Source organism: Tetrao urogallus (genome assembly GCF_951394365.1).
Source record: "Tetrao urogallus genome assembly, chromosome: 17".
NCBI classification, from domain to species: Eukaryota; Metazoa; Chordata; class Aves; order Galliformes; family Phasianidae; genus Tetrao; species Tetrao urogallus.
The window spans coordinates 2,572,615-2,594,209 of NC_136830.1; the positions used below are offsets into that span (position 1 = coordinate 2,572,615).

At 39.8% G+C, this 21,595-nt stretch overlaps 1 protein-coding gene across 1 annotated transcript in view; it reads right to left on the reverse strand.

The window, feature by feature from the left end:
- Positions 1–21,595, reverse strand: part of EP400 (E1A binding protein p400) — a gene marked incomplete at both ends in the record, with an annotated part of 43,764 nt that overhangs the window by 12,694 nt on the left and 9,475 nt on the right. Inside the window, 28 exons of the mRNA XM_079543631.1 lie at positions 51–134; positions 389–547; positions 854–997; positions 1,583–1,694; positions 2,120–2,316; positions 2,500–2,669; positions 2,765–2,967; positions 3,687–3,982; positions 4,719–4,810; positions 6,201–6,368; positions 7,639–7,803; positions 8,851–9,087; positions 9,596–9,750; positions 10,552–10,718; positions 11,176–11,362; positions 11,996–12,132; positions 12,526–12,700; positions 13,170–13,339; positions 13,686–13,822; positions 14,094–14,271; positions 14,453–14,646; positions 15,645–15,752; positions 16,872–16,961; positions 17,613–17,670; positions 19,461–19,513; positions 20,033–20,111; positions 20,237–20,377; positions 20,958–21,143. Of these exons, the coding sequence (XP_079399757.1) occupies positions 51–134; positions 389–547; positions 854–997; positions 1,583–1,694; positions 2,120–2,316; positions 2,500–2,669; positions 2,765–2,967; positions 3,687–3,982; positions 4,719–4,810; positions 6,201–6,368; positions 7,639–7,803; positions 8,851–9,087; positions 9,596–9,750; positions 10,552–10,718; positions 11,176–11,362; positions 11,996–12,132; positions 12,526–12,700; positions 13,170–13,339; positions 13,686–13,822; positions 14,094–14,271; positions 14,453–14,646; positions 15,645–15,752; positions 16,872–16,961; positions 17,613–17,670; positions 19,461–19,513; positions 20,033–20,111; positions 20,237–20,377; positions 20,958–21,143 (4,242 nt within the window). The remainder of the gene's footprint in view (positions 1–50; positions 135–388; positions 548–853; positions 998–1,582; positions 1,695–2,119; positions 2,317–2,499; positions 2,670–2,764; positions 2,968–3,686; positions 3,983–4,718; positions 4,811–6,200; positions 6,369–7,638; positions 7,804–8,850; positions 9,088–9,595; positions 9,751–10,551; positions 10,719–11,175; positions 11,363–11,995; positions 12,133–12,525; positions 12,701–13,169; positions 13,340–13,685; positions 13,823–14,093; positions 14,272–14,452; positions 14,647–15,644; positions 15,753–16,871; positions 16,962–17,612; positions 17,671–19,460; positions 19,514–20,032; positions 20,112–20,236; positions 20,378–20,957; positions 21,144–21,595) is intronic.

A 21,595-nucleotide genomic window follows, 5' to 3' on the forward strand; every position in this document is an offset into this window, starting at 1 on the left:
TGTACACATTAGGAAACGACAAGGTGAAGTAGAAATATTTATCATTTTACCTCATTCAATCGTGGTTCATTCTCATCAACTGAAACATGGAAGAGCTCTAAATAGTTCAAAGCATACTTCTCAATTGGAGTCAGCTGAGAGAACACATTAAGGAAGAAAGAAGTTAGTATTACAAATAATCAACATAAAGGAAAATGCATCAAAGCACTCCTTTAAACAGATCTCTTTTCTGATGGCATAACAGCTCAAGTCAGCAGGACTTTCCCCATTCAATGAAGTATCAAACCAATTGAAAACAAAGTTGTTTGAAGGCAAAACTACAAGGAAATTGAAATATTTGAACTAAACATTTCTTTTAACTAAACATTCATGGAAAAAGTCACAATACCTGATCCACAACAGCAACCAACTCCTGCAGTGGTGAGGGTTCCTCATTGTATTTTGATTCACAGAGCTCTGAGACCAAAGCTTCGATGCTTGACTCAGATCTTATTTCTTGCATGCGATCATCTGGCTCTTCATTCTCTCGTTCAATACTGTTGAGGGCCTTTCAGAAAGACATTTTTAAAGTAATTAATACTTCAAAAACATGGAAAGAAACCCTTGTAAGGATTTCACTGTAGTCCAACAAAAACTTCTGCAATAAATTGCTCCTTAAGCAACAGTCCCATGAAAGCTTACAACTTGCACTACAACCAAAGGGACCCAGTTAGGAGGAAAATTGACTGTCAAAACAACGTAAAACCAACAGAAAACCAACTGGCAGAGTTCACCCCCACCTCCCCAGAAGGATAAGGCAGCCATTAAATACTAATGTCCTACAGTTGCATCTTTAATTTGGGTTAATAATTACCTCTATGAATGGTCTTGCAACTTTGGGTGAAATGGTTTCTGCTGGAGATGGCTCTTGAGAAAGTACGACAAACTCTTCTGCTTTCACTCTAAATCCAGAATCCTCCATAGGAGAATGAACCTCAAACAACTCCTGAATTGTTTGCTTGGTAATTGGAAGGAAAAACAAGCATTATTCAGCTTTCAGGACCATTCCAGTTTTTTATATTACTTTGAATAAACTTAGTTTCCAGTGACCTTATAAACTGCGTACTATCTATCACTTCTGGAAAATCATCCTTTTTCTCTTCGCTATTTTCTGTAATTTTCTCTTGTAGGAACACACAGCAGAATGAAGTGTCATCAGGCAATTTACAAGTCAGTGAGAAACGCACCCGAACGTTCTACATCACAACATCACCAGTGTCAGAAAGGGACGGACTAGCTTGGTCAGTGCAGTCACCATCCTCTGCACCTTCAGTTTATCTCACCAAATACTTTTAACTTCGTATTTTAGCTTTTTCAAAGTTGTTGAAATTGAAACTGATGCCTTTCAAGTAAGGGAGCAAGAGCAGGTAACGGCACAATCTCCCAAATATTAACACCTAAGTTCAGGCAATCACAGTAACTACGACATTTACCACCCCAAATACATTTCTAGCAGTGTTGCTCTTACTCCAACAAGAGTCTGAACTTAACACTGCAACACTGGTGTTTGAACATATTTTAATATTCAATATTAATAACTTACTTGTGTTAAAAAGGCCATTGAATAGTCATTTCCCTGAGCTGCTACTTCTCTGATCAAATCCTTTGTGCCATTTTTCAACAGCTTCTCTTCTACAGAATTACCACTGACAAGTCTAAGAAGTGAAATAAAAGAACAGAAATTGGTTAAGTCGTTTCCAAAATAGCTTTCAGAAGCAAGGAGAGGAATTGCCATTCAGTAACACTGAACTACTGAAATGCAGTGATGCTTGCATGCTTGAACAAAACAGACGCTACCTGTTTTGCTTTAAAGCTTTCTTTTAACAACCAGTGTTAGGGAAAACAAAAAAAACGTAACATAAGGTATGGTAGCATCCAGAAAATTTGTACGTGATTCCTACAATTAGACGTGGTGTTAAGACAGACTGTGTTATCACATGACAAAGCAGTGAGAGGGTATTAAAATGAGGTGGTTTTCAGCACTGTTTCCACTTTCTTTCAGATTACGTAGCCTTATCTGGGATGACCTTACATTAAACACATTAAACACAGCTCATTAATCTGTAACGTCACTAATCACCTGTATATGTGGATATCTTTACATCTCCCAATTCTGTCACACCACTCCTGTGCCTTTGCATCCATCACTGGATTTAGATCATTGTCATAGAACACAACAGTGTCTGCTTCAACAAGATTGACACCGGTGGAACGACTGTGAGAGGAAAGGATGGCACAGAAAATGCGCTTGTCTCTGTTGAAGCTTTTCATCAGCTCCTACGTAGAAGGAATAAAAGCCAGTCACACACCACAAAAAAAAGCCAAAGCAAACTCATTAGCCTAATTAGGAAAAAGCCAACGTTTCAAAGAAACAGTGCAAATTTCTTTCCACTGCTGTAGCACATAGAAGCCTGTGCAGCATGCTGTGGTACCAGCAGACAACTGTTAGCACACACTTACCTGCCGTTGTTCATGGTTAGCATATTCATCAATCCTCACAAACGTGAGGAAATGGAAATTCAGGAACAATTCCAGTATGTCCAACATTAGAATCATCTGTGATAAAATCAGCACGCGGCGCCCTTCGGATTTCAACTTCTGAAGCAAGACAGCAAGAGCTTCTAGTTTTCCTATATTTAAAAGAAAGAGTAATGCTTTCATTTAGACGTACCACTGCTGCACAACAGGAAATTACGAAGTGTTAGCACTCAGTGTCCACCTTTACCTGAGTCATACTGCACCAGGCGGAGGTCAGGGAACTGCAGCAATTGTGGAGTTGTAATCCGCTGCAACTGATGTAAGTGTGGAGCTGCCTTCTGCTTCAGACTATGTTTGAGGACTTTCAGTCTGTGACTGTACGAAGGGGGAGGGTTTGCTACATACAAGCATGGGGGAGCAGCAACTGCAGCTGGCAATACGAAGAGAGCCCTGTGGAAAGCATTTTCAAGTGTGAATAGCAGGTTGTGAAGCTACACGCAAAAAGATCAATAATTTCCAGCCTGTCAGCAGCGCAGTTTTGCTCTACAGTGCACACTTTGTTGAACTGACTTAGGAAGTGCTGCAAATCTTAGGAATGTTAATATTCTCTCCATCCCTTTACCTTGGTTTTGTTTCATCTGTTCTGATAACAGATTCTGATACAGTGTTTGTTTTGTGGCTATTGTATCCAGTGACTGGAGTTCAAACACAAGAAACATTTGTAACACCAAACTTTTTTTTAAATACTTTTAGTTGAGTTCTTCTGACTGCATTCTGTGTCTCTAGAAACAGTTATTTGCTCTGCACACAATCCACTAAGTGCCAGCTTTAGCTAAGTTTCCATCTGCATCTCTGTGCCTTAATGTGCCTTGTGGATGGCTAATGGCAAGAAGTCAAAACTAAACCCAAACCATGAGAACATGAATTGACATGTGGTCAGCTGAATTTGAGTCTGAAATTAGGAACAAGGGAGCAAACAACTTTGTTACCAAGATCCTAAAACAAACCAAAGGGATGGCTTCCTGAATCCTGCAAATCATTTACTGCTAAATCAATCAATCTAAACAACCAAGCTTATGATCAGAAATAAGGCTTCAGAATTCTGAAAAGGACAGATTAAGTAATATCTAAATGTAGCGAAGCCCTACAAGGACAGAGTCACACATTACCTGTCAATAACATCCTTTACAGATTCTTGCTCCCGAACCAAAGTCTGGATCATTTCATGCAGTGGATCACTGGGGCCTCCAGAGGCACTGGAAAGGCAGCAGTTGACAAAGCCAGCCCACCTCCAACTGCTGCCCCCATAGGAGGACACCTGGGATGGCCTCCTTCCACCAGTCAGCGAACAAATACTCAGCAAGTCACTGCCATACACCGGAGCCCTTGAACAGCGGCGCTCGTTGCCGTGGAATATTCTGTCCAGGCGCTCCTTCAGAAGTCGGTTCTTTTCCTCATATGTTTCCTTTGCCAAGGAAGGTTGAAAAAAAATATTTGCTGCTTACAACAATTCCTTAAAAGTTTGAAGTTCTTCAGAATGAAGCTATCAGGATCTGTCACTTGTGTCTCACCCTGCTAACATGGTCAATTCTAACTGCTTCAGTCAACTACAACAAGGTGAAGTTTCAAATAAAAACTGAAGATCGCATTTAAATTCAACCATAAAAAGTCTATTCCATTTCAGATCAGTGTCTTGCTTTCATTAAAGTACATTCTCATATGTGAAAAAGCGTCATTATGAAAAACATTACATTTCAAACACTTGACTAATTGCATTCACGTAAAGAAGTCGCAGTTCCTTACAATTTGTTCAACGTTCCCCGGTGTTTTACAGGTTGCTTGAGGATCTTTTTTATAAAGTGTCAAGATTAGAAATCTTGAGAACTTTGCCCAATTGTCTTTGTGTTCCAAAGACAAAATCTGATCACGACTACAGAATTACAATAAAGGAATGTATGAATATGTAACAGCTATAAGAATCTGTCAGCTGCCGTGGAGATGTATGCATCGCATTTTAAAGGATGGACTATAAAGGAAAATATATCAAGTTGTCAATCTAAAACACTAACACAGAGAGGGTTTTTTTTTTTTCCCTTGAGTTTTTGATAATGAAAGTTCCTGATTAATTCCAGTGTTCTAAATTACAGCTTAGTACGAAGCCTGAAAAGTTCTGTTTCCATAAGAAAACAGAAGCGACATACCTGTGACTGCCCATGCGTAGGTGCTGTTTTTAACACTGCTCCCATGTCACCAGATGACAAATTAGGAACTGCGGTTCTACCTGGAATACAAACTGAGGATAAACCTTGTGTTTATACATTTATTCTTCCAAGACTGCTTTCATTTGTTATTTTCAGCACATGGACATTTCATAGCTGCACAGCCCTGCAGTCAGCAGCATGTACTGGTGAGCCCAGGCACCACGGACTAACCCAATGCACGCTAACAAGCAGGAGCAGCTCTTATGTTAAGAACAGACTGAGGAATAAGCAGAGGTGAAAGCACATTTTTAGTAGACACAAACAACCCTAAGGGAATATCCAGCATACATCCAATTTTATTACACAGCTAAACCAGCTCAGCAATTAGTTTCCAGTCACTCCAAGCAACTGATTTAGCATTTTATCCAAAATGTAGGAAGTCAAAATAAGTATTTTCAATATGCTTTACAACTTCCTCCAAAGATGAAAAGTGAGAAGTTTCAACACTTGAAAATAATATTTATTATTACTTTTAACATACTTCTCTTTTTGTCATCATGAGATTTTGTAGAAATCTTATATTCTGAATGATCAATTTCTGTTGTCAGCTATGGTCACATTAGGAGCTCCTGTAGCATTATCCAAGCTGGAGGATGGAACATTTGAGCCACAGATCTTCTAAATTATGACAGAAATCCTTTACCTCCCAACAACTGGGAGACTGCTGAAGATACTCTCTTTTTTTGTGATGAGACACCTAGTCCTCACAGTCTCAAAATATGAGTTTGGAGGGCACATTAGGACACAAATAGAAGCAATAAACAGCCTGTTTTAAGTGAATGGCTCATCTCCACAGAAATTTACAGCAGACGGCAATTTCCAAGGAACAAACTCCCAGCATTGCATTTACCATCATTTAACAACCTGCTGTTAATGCCATAAGTACATCCTAGACTGCAATTTCTCTGTTGATCAACATCTTGGTTATGTTTTAAGGCACGGCACTGATCACATTTGCAGCAAGGCACCAAATATTTAAACAGACTTTACAGAGTGAAAGGAAAAAGAGTGGCTTGGATAGATAAAGGCAAAGAAAATCAGAAAATCAGTATGGAGAAGTAGAGGAGCACCAGACATTCTACATAGTACAGAACAATAATCACCCTGACCTCTCTTTGAAAATAGAAACAAAGTATTTCAAACTTGCTTCTTCCCACAAAAGTCTGACTTAAGACTTATTTGATAAAGAAAAATCTACACATTTAATTCAGTTTCAAGCTCTTCTAAGTTCTGAAGATGACTTGACTAAAACTTCAGTACACATCACTCACGTATCATTTGTCAGAAGGATTTCTTTCATAATTATGAAAACCTGCTTCTGAACTCAACTGAAAGAGGCGAGTTCAAAACTTTGGAGTATTTATTAATTTATGATGTTAGTAATTGAATGTTTAGACACATTTCTTAAGCTAGAAGGCATACCTTGCTGTGTTACTGCTGTGGAAGTCGGCACTCCAGCTTGATGCTGGTTTCCTAAAGCATTCAGAGCATTCTGAACAGTTCCAGCTTGGGAAACTGTCTGCATGACAACAGGACCCTGAGGTCTCAAATACTGCTGACCCGGTGCTGAAACTATCTGAAGAACACTTCCTGCAATGAAGGATTTTTAAAAACATTAGACTGGAGGAATTTAAAAGGACCAATACAGTTCTGTACCAAAAGATACTGCCGTGTCATGGTTCTATGTTTTTTGTTTTTGGGTTTCAGTATTCCACATCAGAACATCATGTAGTGTACGGGGCATTAAAGTGTCACTGCCCCAGTCCCAGGTTCCTATCCCTGTACATTACAGCAGTCACGGGATCTGGCCCTTCCGGGTGAGGGGCGCTCTCCTGCTGCCTTGCAGTGGGTGCTGAAGGTGCTTTCCTAGCCATTCCAAGCTGTTCAGGTTTGACTCGGTCCCAGGAACTCTCTCTCTCTCTCATCTTGTCTGATTTATTAATCTCAATTTCAATTAAATTGTATATATTGTGTTAGCTTGTATTCTGATATTATAGCAAAATAAGTTTTCCTCCATAGATTGCTGCCGCTGCTCTTTTCCTCCCTTCCTTCCTTCCCATTTTTGTGGGACTGGGGTGGGGGGGAGGGCAGAGGCCTGTTGCCCCTGTCACAACATAGATTGATCTGGTCAACTCCGTGACATGCTGCTACAAACTACTTCAAGTCATGCCATAAACACATGGGGAGAAAATTTAACATCTATTTAAAATTCTATCATCTCTACCAGGAGTGATCATCCTTGTCTCCTGCCAGAGATTATTAACGAAGCCTTTATAGTTTTATAAAACAGGAGTTTTATATATTCAGGGTATCACTATTGCTCTGGTTCTAGCTACTTTACATGGAGTTTGGACGAAACCCCCACTCAGGGTTTCATCTATTTATTAGCCACAGCAAAAGATTTCAGGTTCTCCTGAATATGGTGATCCATGCCACCAAGAGGGTAAATGTGAGAACAAAAGTGTAAGTAGGGCATTCAGATCAGGGTAACAATAATTCACAAGAGATATTTACACCACTTCAGAACAACTGAAGAACATCCTCAGTTTTGTCTGTTTCTGCCACTCATTGGGTAGCTTATTTGAAATAATCTCACCTTACTTTAGCTGTACTGCATGTGTTAAAGCAAGTTCAATAATAAAATCTTCAAGTACAGTATTGTAAAGGAGTGTAACCATGCCTTTCACATTTAATCTCCAAAACAGAGCTAGCTCCTAATTGTGTCACACAGCAAAAAGGCAGACAAGGACAATAAACGCAGTAGGGGCAAAGATCTCAAGGTACAGCCACAAGGGATGTGCTGTCTGTGTCAAAATCCAGCGTTCTAAGTAATGAAAACTCACTGTTTTGGAATAGATACCTTGTAACTGCAAAGGCTGCCCTGCAGTGAGCTGACGAAGTTGACTATGTGACAAAGTAAACTTGTTGCCTTGGAACTGCAGTGTTACAGGGGTCTCTGGCTGAGCAATTCTGCCTTGCGCTCCTGCTATGGAAGCCAGCTGCGCTATTTTTACTACCTCACCACCTGTCAAGGAGGGAAACAAGCATTAGGAAAAACAAAGTGGGAGGAGAGCCGTTCAACGCTCACAATTTTAAGCTTTGGTTAGTACACTGGTGCCGAAGCACCTTCCATGCATAATTATACTCAGTGCATCAAAAGTGTCATATAGAAGTTAAGCAGGTATTGCTTTCTGTATTTGTTGGACAAACTGGAAAAAAGCTGATTGTTTAAAAGCTAAGAACATCAACATTTTAGAAGCTGTCACTTTCTTAGCAAAGACATAAGAGCGACCTGAAAACTCATGTGACACTTTGTAACAGGACAAGTATAGACATTGAAGTGATTTCCACTGCCTTTTCAAGAGCATAAAGGAAGACACAAAAACTTGCTATGCATGTAGCAATATAAATACACATTAAAAATAGGTTTCATCAGCAAATTTTGGATTAATTCATATTTCAAGCAATCTGCACTTAGACAAACCAAAAAGCTGTAAAGTGATGAGGACCAAGCTTTTTGTGTTTTAAATGCAGAATGGTTGGAGGCATGTAAGCATTAAGTTTTATGATCTTGAGAAAAGACCGTTGTGAGATTTTAGCTTTTGTAAAGGCAGCGCGTTACCCCAGAGATAAATTAATACATCAGTGCTCTACTCTACACACATGCTAATAGGCAGTGCACATCCAACCTTAAAGCAAAGCCTCATTGCTTTTCTCTGCCTAACAGTTGCGACGCTCCTCTCTGTGAGAGGCCTTTAGCAGATGGATTAGTGTTTAATACGAAAGGAACAATTAGGATAGAGCTAAAACGTTTGGTCTGAAGGAAATCTTGCCAGCAGAAGAAACATGCAGAAATAGGAGATTAAGTTGACACCGCTAATGTATGTCCACAGCAATTCTATTGTTTCTTATCCAATTTTCGATTTTCCTTGGTCAAAAGCAACATACTGAGCAAGGCTAATCAGAAGAGTGAAAAAAAACAACGATTTCTGTACACATTTTAGGGTGCCTAGTAACTTAACCTCGTTGTAGTTAAAAGGTGGGAGAAACCTCGAAAGGGGAGGCCACTTACTAGGCAACCGTGCCTGGGCCTGGGAGGTGAGGACCAGCCTCTGAGGCAGCACACTCTGTTGGATGGTGTGCGGGGGGGGCTGTGGCTGGGCCTGGCCCAGCTGGGAGGCCTGTGCTGCGGTCTGGCCCCGCTGTTTCACAGGATGGGCTGTGCTAGTTGCTGTGGTGAAGGTCGCTGCGGGCTGGTGTCTTGGAGCACTGGTGGAAGCCTGAGTTGTCTGAAACTGTGCTGCTGCAGCTGCAATCAATAAGGTTTGTTTGTGCAAGCTGTTAGAGGTTTTAACTCCACTGCTTTAAACAACCTGCATTGAAAAGAAACCTTCCAACAGGATATTAAAACAGCTACAGGAACGGCTTTTCCTTACAGACTGGGATTTCTAGCCGTGCCTCCATCCTACTTTTACGACATCATTTATTCAGTAAGCATTGTCTAAAGGTTAAATAAATACACAAATGCACTGTAAACTCCCAGGTTTGACAGAATGTTACATGTGATCAGGTTTTAAATACCACTACGCCATATTTACTCCACGCGCTATCAGTTAGGTTTCACAAAGCTTAGTTTTGCATTACACTGACAGATCATATCATAGAAAACTAGTGGGGAAGTTTACTGGCAATTAGTTTGTTGGTATTTTTAAGCCATTAGTATTCTAGACCATTAAGCTAGAGGAAAGAGTTCTATTACCAGGCTGTACCAGTGTTTAGAAGTCTACGTGATCAGCAAAGCCCTAAAACTCTCTTACCTTGATTTGAGGACACTGTAGCTATGGGTGATCTTCCCCGTACTTGTCCCTGCTGAGTTACTGTTGCTGTGGTCACCGTGCGTTGTACCTGAGTGCTCGGAAAAACTACAGTCCTGCCCTCTGGTTTCTGCCCATACTGAACTGGCTGGAACAACCTGAAAAGAAGATGAGAAGTCGAAGGCCACAGGAAAATCATAATTTGGCTCTTAAAAAATAAGTCCTGTCACTGGGGAAAGTATAAACTGATCCTAGAGTTACTCATCTCTTGCTCACAAAGGTAGGTGAAGCTGGCAAGACTCAATACCTAGCAGACCTCACTTACAGAAATCCCATACACTCAGTTTGCAAAATGTAAGAAATAAAACCACTTTTCTTGCCATGCATCCAGTCAGATGCAAGAAGCAGCAGAATTACAGCTCGCAAGTTCAACTCTCCAGCTCCAAATCTAGAAAATGAATGGGGCTCTTGTATCACTTTCAGAGAGACGCCAGCATGTCATCAGGCCTTTTCATCAGAAAAACACTTCCACATAACATGGAGATCACTACTGCCGTGAGGGAAATTTTGTTACTGACAGAACTTATGTCTCTTTTAACTGCAAGCACAGCTAACACTGTAAGCACAGCCAATAGGCTCAAAGAAAGATTTCCCAACTAAGACATAAAACAATGCTTCTTGTCAGATAAGAACCTCAAGAATAAAATCCATACTCTGGTCAAGTAAAAACTTCAGGAAGTTGATAAAAAAAAAAAAACTTCAACTAGAGTTGTATGCCTAAAAAATCCCTATTTAAATGGATTCCCTACTTCCAAAGGTAAACAAGAAAAATTACAAAAATACAAAGCAAAGCCTGAGGCGTTATGTGAATCACATGACTAAATATGTAGACAGAAACACAGCAACAGATCTACATGTTGCTCCCTGTAATTCTAGCTGCAAGGAAGACGTGCACATACCTGCTTGGTTTGAGCTTCACTGGGTTAGGCCTAGCTGGTGGTGGAGGAGAGCTGTAGATTTCTTCAATCAACTTTCTAGTAACTTTCTGTTTTGGCAACATTTGTGCCTCATAGTGAGTCATTTTGTTTTCCATTCCAATGAGATCAAAAAGAGAGAGGTCTGATTCCTAAGGATATCATAAAAGTAGATTCATTATTTTATATGATGGCACTGACAGTCAGTTACTCTGTGTTCTATGCTGAAATCGTTTTCTACATTTTACTTTTTGATATGAAATAATAACTTTAAAGAATTTGTTCATTAGTCAAAACTACCTGAAAACATTCATCGGCACTCACTGACTGTTTTTGGAGACCAAACAGCAGATGCCAACACAGGGAGGCAGTGAGTGTGCATTTGAGCCATGGCTACAGCAGTGTGAAAGACAAGCCATGCTGATCTGCTAACAGTGGTGAAAACAGTGTTGTGCAGCTAAGAATTTGCTCTACCAAACAGTGTTATTGTGCTCTCTGTACTGTTGTGGTTTCCACAGAAATTAACAGGAGGTTTTAGTTCCAGAGTGACCTACATAAATACTGGTATTTTCCAAGAGCACTCAAAGAGGAGTTAACTATTCCACTCACCTTCCAAATATCCCTTTCTAGGGCACTCAGTACAAGAGATGCAGTTCTATATTCCAGCATTTCTGATACATATGAAGTACTCGAAAGCCGGGGGTTTATCAGATCTGGGTGATTACAGATCCTTTGCAGCTGCATCAGGACATGCAGGACACTGATGAAATGTCCACTTTTGAGGGCCTCTTGAGTTCTACCAAGTAAGATATACAGAAACACATCAATTTCATCACAGCTTTTATAAAGACACAAGAAGATGTCCATGAATCAGAAGAGAACGCGTAGCACAGTATCTTATTCAAAATCCTTAGCACAACCTTAGACTTTAAGTGTTTCTAAAGCACTCAAAACAGCACTACAGGAAAAATCAATTTGGAAACACGATGTTTAGGCACCAGTGCTACCCTGAAGTCAGCTACAACCTTGTATCCCTATCCTCAGAATTCCTTTGTGTTATGTCTGTACTACCCAACAATAACCACTTGGTATTACAGCACAAGCAACCGAGGGTAAAGGCAGACACGTTTTGGGTTTTAGATAACACAGAACCACACATTTGAGAAAAATCTTAAAACAGAGGCAGAACTGACCAATTACTATTTGAATTTTAGGTCGTGGATGTGAAAGCAGGCATTTTTCATAAGGCTCGCAGCAACACCGAGCGTCATTGGAGCTCACACCAAAATCTCATTCTACTCCACGGTCACGTAGAAAAACCATTCTGTTGGTCATCCAGAAAAATAATTCCAGCCGTGACTTCCTAACCATATCATCTTGCTTTAGCACCAAAAATGACAGCGTCTTTAATTCCATTTTAACCCCTTACCCTGGTTGCAATATGACATCTTCATACATCGCTTTCTGCCGACTAGACAGACGGCACTTCAGCACATGCTCGTATTTCTTTGTTAGCTGCTTTTCAACATCTCTCTTTGATCTTCGCAAAATAAACGGCTGAATCATCTGAAACATTTCAGAATTGAACTAAGAACTTCTCACTTCAAAGATGGTTTTACAACAAGAAGCTAAACTCATTTACACCCAATATATTTTACATGATAAGCCTCATAAGCCACAAGCTGAAAGCACACTGCTGTACAAACGTTACCTGTTCTTTGATTTCTGCACGTTATGCTTCAAAACCTGAGCCTTATGCTTTTAAAACAAACATCCCCTCTTTCACAGTAGCAGAAAATCCTGCTTCCAGCTGGACTTTCTTCTGTCTGAACTGACCAAAGTAATAAGAAAGGCCAAAAAGCAAGAGCTAAACCTTATCTTTTCCTTTCTTCCTTATTTTCACAACAGCCTTCAATACAACTACTGTAGAAGGACAGATTAAAAAAAATGACAACGTACCCTGTGTAACCTGATGACCAGTTTATGGCAATAATCCTGGTTCTCCTCATTAGGTGCTTTTACAGGAAAATCTAGATAAGGTCTGGAAATTCCTGGAATCAGGAAGTGCACCATGGTCCACAACTCCATCAGTGTGTTATGCAAAGGAGTGTCTATCAGAAGCAAGCGATGCTGGCTGTGAATAGCAAAAGAACACTTTTAAGCAACATAGCATCACCATAAAAATGTGACCCATGTTCAAATACTGTAGCTTTAGGTCTGCCTGAAATAAGCAGTGCTAACTACGTTCAATCTAGAATAATTTATCTTTTTAATCTTGAATATACCATCAAACTAGCTTCCTCAAAGCAGAATACAAGAACATACAAGAGAACCTCTCTTGAAGCATGGATTATCAGCTAAGAGGAGTGCTATTGTTACAGCAGAGACCACTAAAGGATCCTGAGCATTTCTCTGTATTCACACTGTTTCAAGCACAGATATCTCTACAGCTGAGTACTGCTAAAGGGTAGGGGAATTCAGACAGACCACAGTATTCTTAGAGGTTTTTGTTTTTTGTTTTTTTTTTTAAAAACAGAAAACTCATGAGATGTTAAGAAAGGAAAAAGCCACTGCCAGCACCAAAATAATGCTCTGTTCCATACCTGCGCAGACTGAAAAGCGCTTCCCAGTGTTTCTCAGTCATGTTCTTAATTTGCTGCATCTCATCTACTATTAAGTATTTCCATCGCATTTTCATAAACGCTGGGTGGCCTTTGAACAGCTGCTTGTAGGAAGTGATACACACATTAAAGCTGTTGGGTTCTGACCATTCCTACAGAAGAGGGAAGAAGTGACAAGACAGAAGTTGAGGCGGAACGCTCTGGTATCTTACATCCTGCTACATCTTCACTATACTCTGACCCAAAGAATTGTAAGAGAGCCTTACATTGCAGTCTGTTCAGAAAGCAGATTAAGTACTGAATGCGTTCATCAATACCAAGGGATTACAGAGATGCTTTACAAACCTAGAAGCATTACATGCAAGTCTTCTTGTAAAGTAACTTGTAGTCCTAAAAGCTTTTCATACCCCATCAAGGTGGAAGGAGCACACAGAAATAAAGGTTAAAAGTCATCTAAAATGAAAAGCATAACGGTCTAAGAATTGCAAAATACAATACCTGTCTCTTTGCCCTTAGTTCTCTTTGGCTGCCAAAGTACAGAAGAATCTTCAACCCTGGGCACCAGCGTTTCAACTCCAGCTCCCATTTCAGTATGTTACAGCTCCGTACAACAACAAGATGAGGACCCCAGTTACCTACAGTTTAAAAACAGGAATAGTCTCCTGATCATTTATCTTGACTTATCTTCAACCCTGATTTTTAAAGTGAAGCATTACTACATTCATCATTAAAAGTGAGATTCAACAGCAGATGAAATTAAGTAGCTAATCTATTTGTTATCTCCAATAAAAGATACCAGTTCCATAAGCTTCTCCCTACTTGTGTTCTTAGGCTACAATTGACAAGATAGTGCTGGCCCAGTACCTATCTAAAATCGTGAGACTTAGATCATGTAAATTAACATACCTTCATTACAAGCCAAGTGTGCAAAAAAGGCAATAATTTGCACTGTTTTTCCAAGCCCAGCCTCATCTGCCAGAATGCCATTGAGATTTTTCCTATACAGTTTTGCTAACCAATCCAGCCCAATCTTCTGATATTCTCTGAGAGGCCCATATAATAGGGATGGAGTATTGTATTTCACCTGTAGTGAGAACGAATTGTTACTCCCAGTTAAATTCACAGAGCATATAACAAAACACGTTCATTCTGAGGTTCAATAAACAGGAAACATTTACTGTTAGTTGTGGCTAAAATCTGCTAAATGGCACAGAAGGCATTCTTCATGTAAAACACACACAGTAGCAGGAAATAGGGAGCTTTACCGCTGTTGTTATCCTAGAGCTGCCTTTAGGTAACAGCACTTCTGCTGCTGCAGCAACTTCTGATATGTCTCGCATGTGCTTCTTTGGAGGGCTTGATCTGTCTATGCTCTTGTACTGGTCAATGCTGAGCAGTGAGTCTATAAGGACAACCTCCTTCTGAGGGCTTTCCCTATCAGTCACATGGTCATCCATTTCTATGAAAGATAAATGACATCGGCATTGAAAATAAACTTCAGAAGCTGCTACAGAAAGTAATTGAGCTGGCTAGCATTCAGATAGGAATCTAAAAAGAAACAATTAGAAGATCATAAAATAGAATCCTAGAATCATTAAGGTTGGAAAAGATCTCCAGAATAATCTAATCCAACTGTCCTCCTACTTCCAACACTGCCCACTCAACCACATCCCCAAGCACCACGGCTACGTGTTTCTAGAACACCTCCAGGGATCCCACTACTACCAGCAGCAGCCTCCTCCGGGGTCTGACCACTCTTTCAGAGACAAAGTTTTTCCCAATACCCAACCCAAACCTCCCCTGGCACAACTTGAGGCCACTTCCTCTTCTCATCTGTTCCCTGGGAGAAGAGCTGAGTACAGGGAGACGATCACAAGCTAAAATGAAAATAACTTAAGCTTGGGAACACAGCATTTTCTAGATGTTCACCATTCAGTAGGTGAGCAGGACCATCAGCTTTTTTCAACTTCTATAAAGGTCTTTTCATAATACCTAAAACCTATCTTCAAATATTTCATTTTATCACCACTTCAGTGTAGAACAGATGGCAACTATGTAATAATAGCTATTATGTGTGCTGTTTTATTCAGTGTGGAGAGTTCCTTCATTGCTCACTGTTGTTTCTGCGAGTCTCACATGCAACTGAAGCTGGCAAATTTTATTCCCTCTTCATAAACTGAGTAATGAAAAAAAAAGAGAAATCCTTTACAGACCATTATCTAAAAATATTTAGTGAGAACAGGAATAAATCTAACAACCTTCCTAAATGTTTAGTCAGAAAGTCACTGTATTTTGCATTCATTTTTATAGAGAACATGGCTCACTTAAAAAATAAAAATAATTACAGATACGATTCACTCAATATTTGTTTTCTCCTGTCATTAAACAAAGATCCTGGAGTCATTGAAGTTGCTTCCCTTGTAAGGTAACATTTTCTCTGAGATAAAAAGTAATTACCTTCTTCACTGCTGTCCTCTTCACTGTCAGGTTTAGGCTGGGGCCAGTGAAAACTTTCAGAAAAGGCACCTTCATACATCTTCAGCAAATCATCCAGAGGCAATTCAGCTGCAAGTCGTTAACACATCAGCTTATAAATTCCAAAGCTTTTAATAAATGATATCATTATTTTTAATCTCACGACATTCTTCACTCGTTTAAAACCAGTCCTCTAATCAGAAGTTAATTGAAGAGGTAATTACTACTTGGAGGACAGCAGTATTTATTTAATGACACAGATTACAGAGAACACTTGGCATTACACCAATAGTTTGCTCAACCAGCTTGCTTTTTACTACACTACAACCCAAACTGACAGTAAGCTACTGGTTGGAAAGGGAGCAACAAATCAAAGGGGTTGAAAGACAGTTGAAGACTTCAGAGCTTCAAAACTGAACCTCACCTCAGCCTCGCTGACCAGAATTACTATGATCCTTTTTTTGTTTTGTCGAGGTAGGAAGGTACATACTGTTAAAGGCCAATCAATCAAGAAACATTCTAATTAGGAACTTGGCTGACCAGCCAAGAGTTATAATCCCTCCAACTGGCCAGCTGGCTGCAGCCACTAAGCTGCCAAACAGACCAAACAAACGGATTTGGAAACTGCATATTAATTGCCAAGCAGGCCTAGCTTAGTGGGCAGCTTGCTTCTGAAAATCAGCAAGGTTTTTACCAGGAAAACTGAAGTGATCCCTATGGGACACTTGCATACACCCAAGCTCTGTACAGCAGCTATTGTTAAGTTGCTAAAGAAAGCAAACTGCCAGCCAAACACTGTGTCTCAAAGCCCCTTACCTTCCAAGTTCCTATAGCCCCCAACACCAGCCCTTCTGCATCATTTCAGACTTGCCAGGTGTACCATGGAACACCTCTGAGATACTCAAGACAGCTAATGACAAATTGTTTACATTCAGTCTGATACACTACTGTTTTTTAATATTTAACATAACAAATAACTAAAACTTAGACTGAGAGCCTTTTGGTGTAAAAAAAAAAAAAGCAATGCGTTGACAGACTTTCTTGAGTTACCTTGCTTGTAAACTAGTTAAGGACTCAAACTCCTTCCTCAAGTACAGATGCCCAGCATCATCCCATAAACTAACCTTACTTACAAATACAATAACTACACCATGTTCTCTCCTGTTGTCATAGATCTCTCCAGAGAGAAGAGTGAAGCTACACACTTACCTTCCTTAACCAGATTTGACAATTCACTTTGATGGTTTATATTTCCTTCTTTAGCTTCTTGTTCTTCAATTGTTTCTTCTTCATCTTCAACTAAAATCAAAACAAATGCTAACTGTGGCATTCAAATTACATTATAATTCAGGAAGTTTATAACTATGCATCCTTCAAGCATACTAACAGAATATCACATTAGCAGGTTTCCAAAAGAACAAGATGTGTAGATGGAAGACAAAATCTGGAAGTAGCTATGCCTAGAAGTTAAAAAGTTTACAAGAAAAATAGAGAAGTGTTACTGTCTGGAGACAGAAGGCAGAACAGCTTAGCATTGGCTGACAGTGGACCCCAGAGGCGGGCTATTTTGTTTTAAACTGGGGATTTTCCTTGTCAGAAAGGTCCCCACAAGAAAGCCACTGAAGTAGATTGTTACTCAGTCTGAAAGCTTCAAGAGAAGTTTAAGACCACTGGTAAGGTCTGAGAAACAAAGGAATGAGGAGAAGCAGAATTAAGATGTACCAGCAAAGACAGTACTTTGTTTCCAGGGAAAGATTTATTTCCAAGCTTTCAATGAAGCTCTTTCCACAGTTGACTATTTGATCTAAGAAGTGGATCAGGGTTGCTGTTTGTTTTGTGAAAAGCATCCAGTCCATGCAGTACCACACTCAACACCAGTGGCTTCAAGGTTTTGATATATAACTTATTCTGCACTATACTACAGACACAAAACTTTGACAAGTGACATACCTTCCTCATCAGTCAAAGATGTGCTTGCCTTTCTTTTCCTCCCAGATGATGAGGAACTCTAGTATTCAATAAACAAAATATTTAAGATCATAGAGAAAACAAAGCTAGGATTTTTTTTTTTTTTTTTTTTTTTTTTTTTTTTTTTTTGTATTTTTAATGAATGCAAGTGCCCTGCAATGGCAGCAACAATCACTAATAGACATTTAACAAAACTGGAAATACATTTGCAGTGTCAAAACCAATTACTTTCTCCCCAGTAGTTGTTGCCAAACTCTCATTTTTATATTAAGAACAAAAAGATATTTTTTTTCCTCCACAGTGCACATCAAACCCTGTAATTCCATCTAAATACGTACACTTTCAGCAAACTCAAAAGTAAAAATTCCCTTTGGAGTTGATACACATCCATCTGCTTTATTTAGTGATCTACTAATTACTCTCAGCCTGCAAAAGACCACCACCTGCAAAAGCACACTGCAAAAACAAATGACCACCTCAGGTTCAGAAGATCGTTAACAGCTCTCAGCCATACATTTTCAGCTGGCCCACTTACACAGAGGCAGACATTCTGCCCCTCTACTGAAGACAGCCTGCAATCAGCCATTTCAAATGTTTGTGGCCCAGCTGTGGCAGAGTAGCAGAAGACTTTTCCTCTTAAAAGCAGGACTGAGGCACAAAACTGCTATCATGATTGGAATCAAAGACTCAAGTATTTGCTAGTCAACAGAAAAAAGATAACATGCAGACTTTCATGCTGCTTTGCAATCGTTCCATCTCAAGTGTCCAGAATACACCACAGCATGGCCCAGCCTGTGCAAAATAGCCACCACAGACAGCATTGGGCCCGCAGTTTAGCTGAAGCACAGGCTAAAGCTTGTTCCCAACAGAAGATACAGATGCAAGCATTCTACTTAGAAACAGGGAAGCACTTCAGCAAGTAGGTATCATCTGTGTCACAGCAGATGGCTCAGAGCCACAGAACAATCCCTCGCCTATTCTCTGCTCCCTCTCCCCACTCGTACAGATGGACTCAAGGAGCTTGCTCCACTCATGAAGAAGTGAAATTCTGAAGGGTTCTGAAGGGTTCTTGATAACACCAGGCAAAGCACTGCCAGGCAGGCCAACAGTCATACACAGAAAGCACAGCTGAACTCACCCAAGAGGTGAAGGGGCCCTGTGGCTGTACAGTACTCCCTCTCAAGAAGCACCCAAGTCCAAGAGCTGCACCTCCTCCAGTGGCCAGCCTTTATATGAGCTCAGGGTGGCTCCTCCCCTTCTGCTCAGGTGGGGAGCACAGGTGCAAACAATCTGCTTGTGCTCCCTGGGCCAACCAGCCAACCATGCCCCTTCACCAGGTGCTCAATCAGCTGTTCTGACTGAGCACCTGCTCAAGCCCTGACCTCACCGCTCCCTTGCAGAGTCCCAGTACACGTTTCACCTAGGGCTAAAGACATTTAAGTTTGGTTTGGTTTAATCCACTCTGTAACATATAGCTAGCTATGTCAGCAGATAAACTAGTAGGTTGAAGAAGAGACAAATACACACTTTCATGTCTCACAGAGTTTATACCCCTGGCTACAGCAGAAGAAATTCCTGCCCAAAATAAAGTCTAGCAATCAGTGTATTTTTTTGGTCTTAAAATCTTACAAGGACTGATTCAAAGCCACTGAATAAATATGAATACTTCCTTTAACAGACACATATCAGCTACAATCCAGTATTTTCTAATGACAGTAACCTGTTTGTCAGCACTGTATACTCAGGGAAGATGCTTCACACTTATCAAAACTGGCTGTCATGCAGGCAGTGACATTTAAACTCTGTTTTTAAAGAGACAGAAGGACTTACCATTTCACTTTCTTTTTCCAATAGAAGGTCTTCTGAAGATTTTGCATCCTTACCTGAAAAATTATTACTCTTGATGTGAGTAACAGTTTTAAACTAAAGAACATAGAGTTGGATTAGACAGCAGGAAAAAAATCTTTATTATGAGAGTGATAAGGCAGTGGAACGAGCTGCTGAGAGGAGCTGTGGATGCTCCATCCCTTAGAGGGTCCAAGGCCAGGCTGGATGGGGCTTTGGGCAACCTGCTCTAATGGGAAGCGTTACTGCCTGGGGCAGAGAGGCTGGAACTAGATGAGCTTTAAGATCCTTTCCAACCCAAACCACTTTATGATTCTATTAGTCATTTAGCCATTTTACACTTCTTGCATTAACTTCTAAAAGTATTGAACAGAAAACAGAATTGGTACTAACAAAATCAAGTGGAAAAGATTACCACAACTTACAGCTCAGATCTGAACATCATCTATTAGCACCGCACAATTCTATTACCAGCAAGTTGAAAACCCACTGAATGAAATTATGTGAAACAGCAGCAGAATTTATACTGAATTTCTTACAAAAAGAAACACAATTACCTTTTCTTGAAATTTTCTTTAAATTCAAAGCTTTTTTCCTTTTCTCTTGAAATTCAATTTGCAGTTTTATCTCAACAACCTAAAAGGTAAATAAAGTCTAATAAAATGCTTCACTTTTATAAATATGTTACTGAAGACTAAAAAAAAAAAACAAAACAAACCAACAGTGTGACCCACTGACATACCAGTAAGTCGACATTTTACCTGCTCAATGTTAGACCAGAAGTATTCTATTTCTCTGGCAATTGATGCAGCAATTCGCCTTAGTTTGTTTTGTTCTTCCCTTTTAGCTCGCTCTTCATTAAGTTTCTTCTCCTCATGATAACGTGCCACAGTTCTTACCATCTGCAATGCCATGAATACTGAATTAGCTTATTTCAGAATACACATCATTGTATTTCTTAAGTTTACATTGGTAGGCAGATGTTGACAGTAGTTTTAAGATGTTAGCACTTTGCTCCATGATTACTAATTCTTACCATTTCAGTAAAGCAATAGTTGCCAAATAGCTGCCAAGGAAAGGACGATTTTATATCTGCCCTGTGTGTTTCTTTGTTAAAGACTGTAAGCAGACTTCACATACTTCATCACTCCAATTTTCATCCCACTGCTACATGAATGATACTTGCTGCATTACCCTCTTCCCCTGCAGAAACAGTTCTCTAACTGCTGCCCCTGTACTCCACATGCGTTTGTAGCCAATAAAATTATCAGGTCCATGTCAAATCCAGGATACACAAAGCTGACAACATGGCTTTTCATTTAAGTGAAAATCAGTGCTCTGTATTCTCATCGCTTACAGCCATAGAGGAAAATAGAAGAACAACGACCATATCTAAACAGCTTTGCAATAAAGCTGAATATCGACTCTTGTCTAAAGCCAAGATCAACTGCTCTGATTCAAAACCGTAAGTATCTCAAGTACCTTCTTAGCAGTTGCCATCTTCCACTTTCTCTCTTGGGCAAAATCAGTCGCCATCCATTGCATTTCTTCCAGCAAATAATCCCAGTGAGATTTGGGTCTTGGAGCCTCTTGGAGTTTAGGCAGTCGCCTCAGCGACCATAAGCCTTCCTTCCTAAGTTCTGCTATTCGCTGATGGATTTGATTTTCCTTTAAAAGAAGCACATACAGTTAAAAGGATCTGCAGAATACACTTGAAATAGCCAAATACAAAAATAACTGCTCAATATTCAATCAATATACATCGACAGCAACAAAATTTTTAAAAAAGCATAACAGCATGAAACAAAACTCATGTCTGAACACCACACTAATGGAAATAACATTAAACTAAATTCAACCTATGCAAAAAAGTCCTTTAACCCTTACTAGAAGAGGTACTTTAATAAATAGCAGGATAAAAAGGCTCACCAGAAAGTCCAATAAACAATTTATGAGACAAGTAAGCTGCACTCGAATCATCCATTTTTTAATAAATTGAAACTGCAGCTATATTTATCCACAGCAAAACACAAAAGAAAAATATACCTTCATTGTTAATACAACTTGATTTTGTGGCGAGAAATGAAAACTGAAAACAAGACCAAGTTCTCTGTGATGTC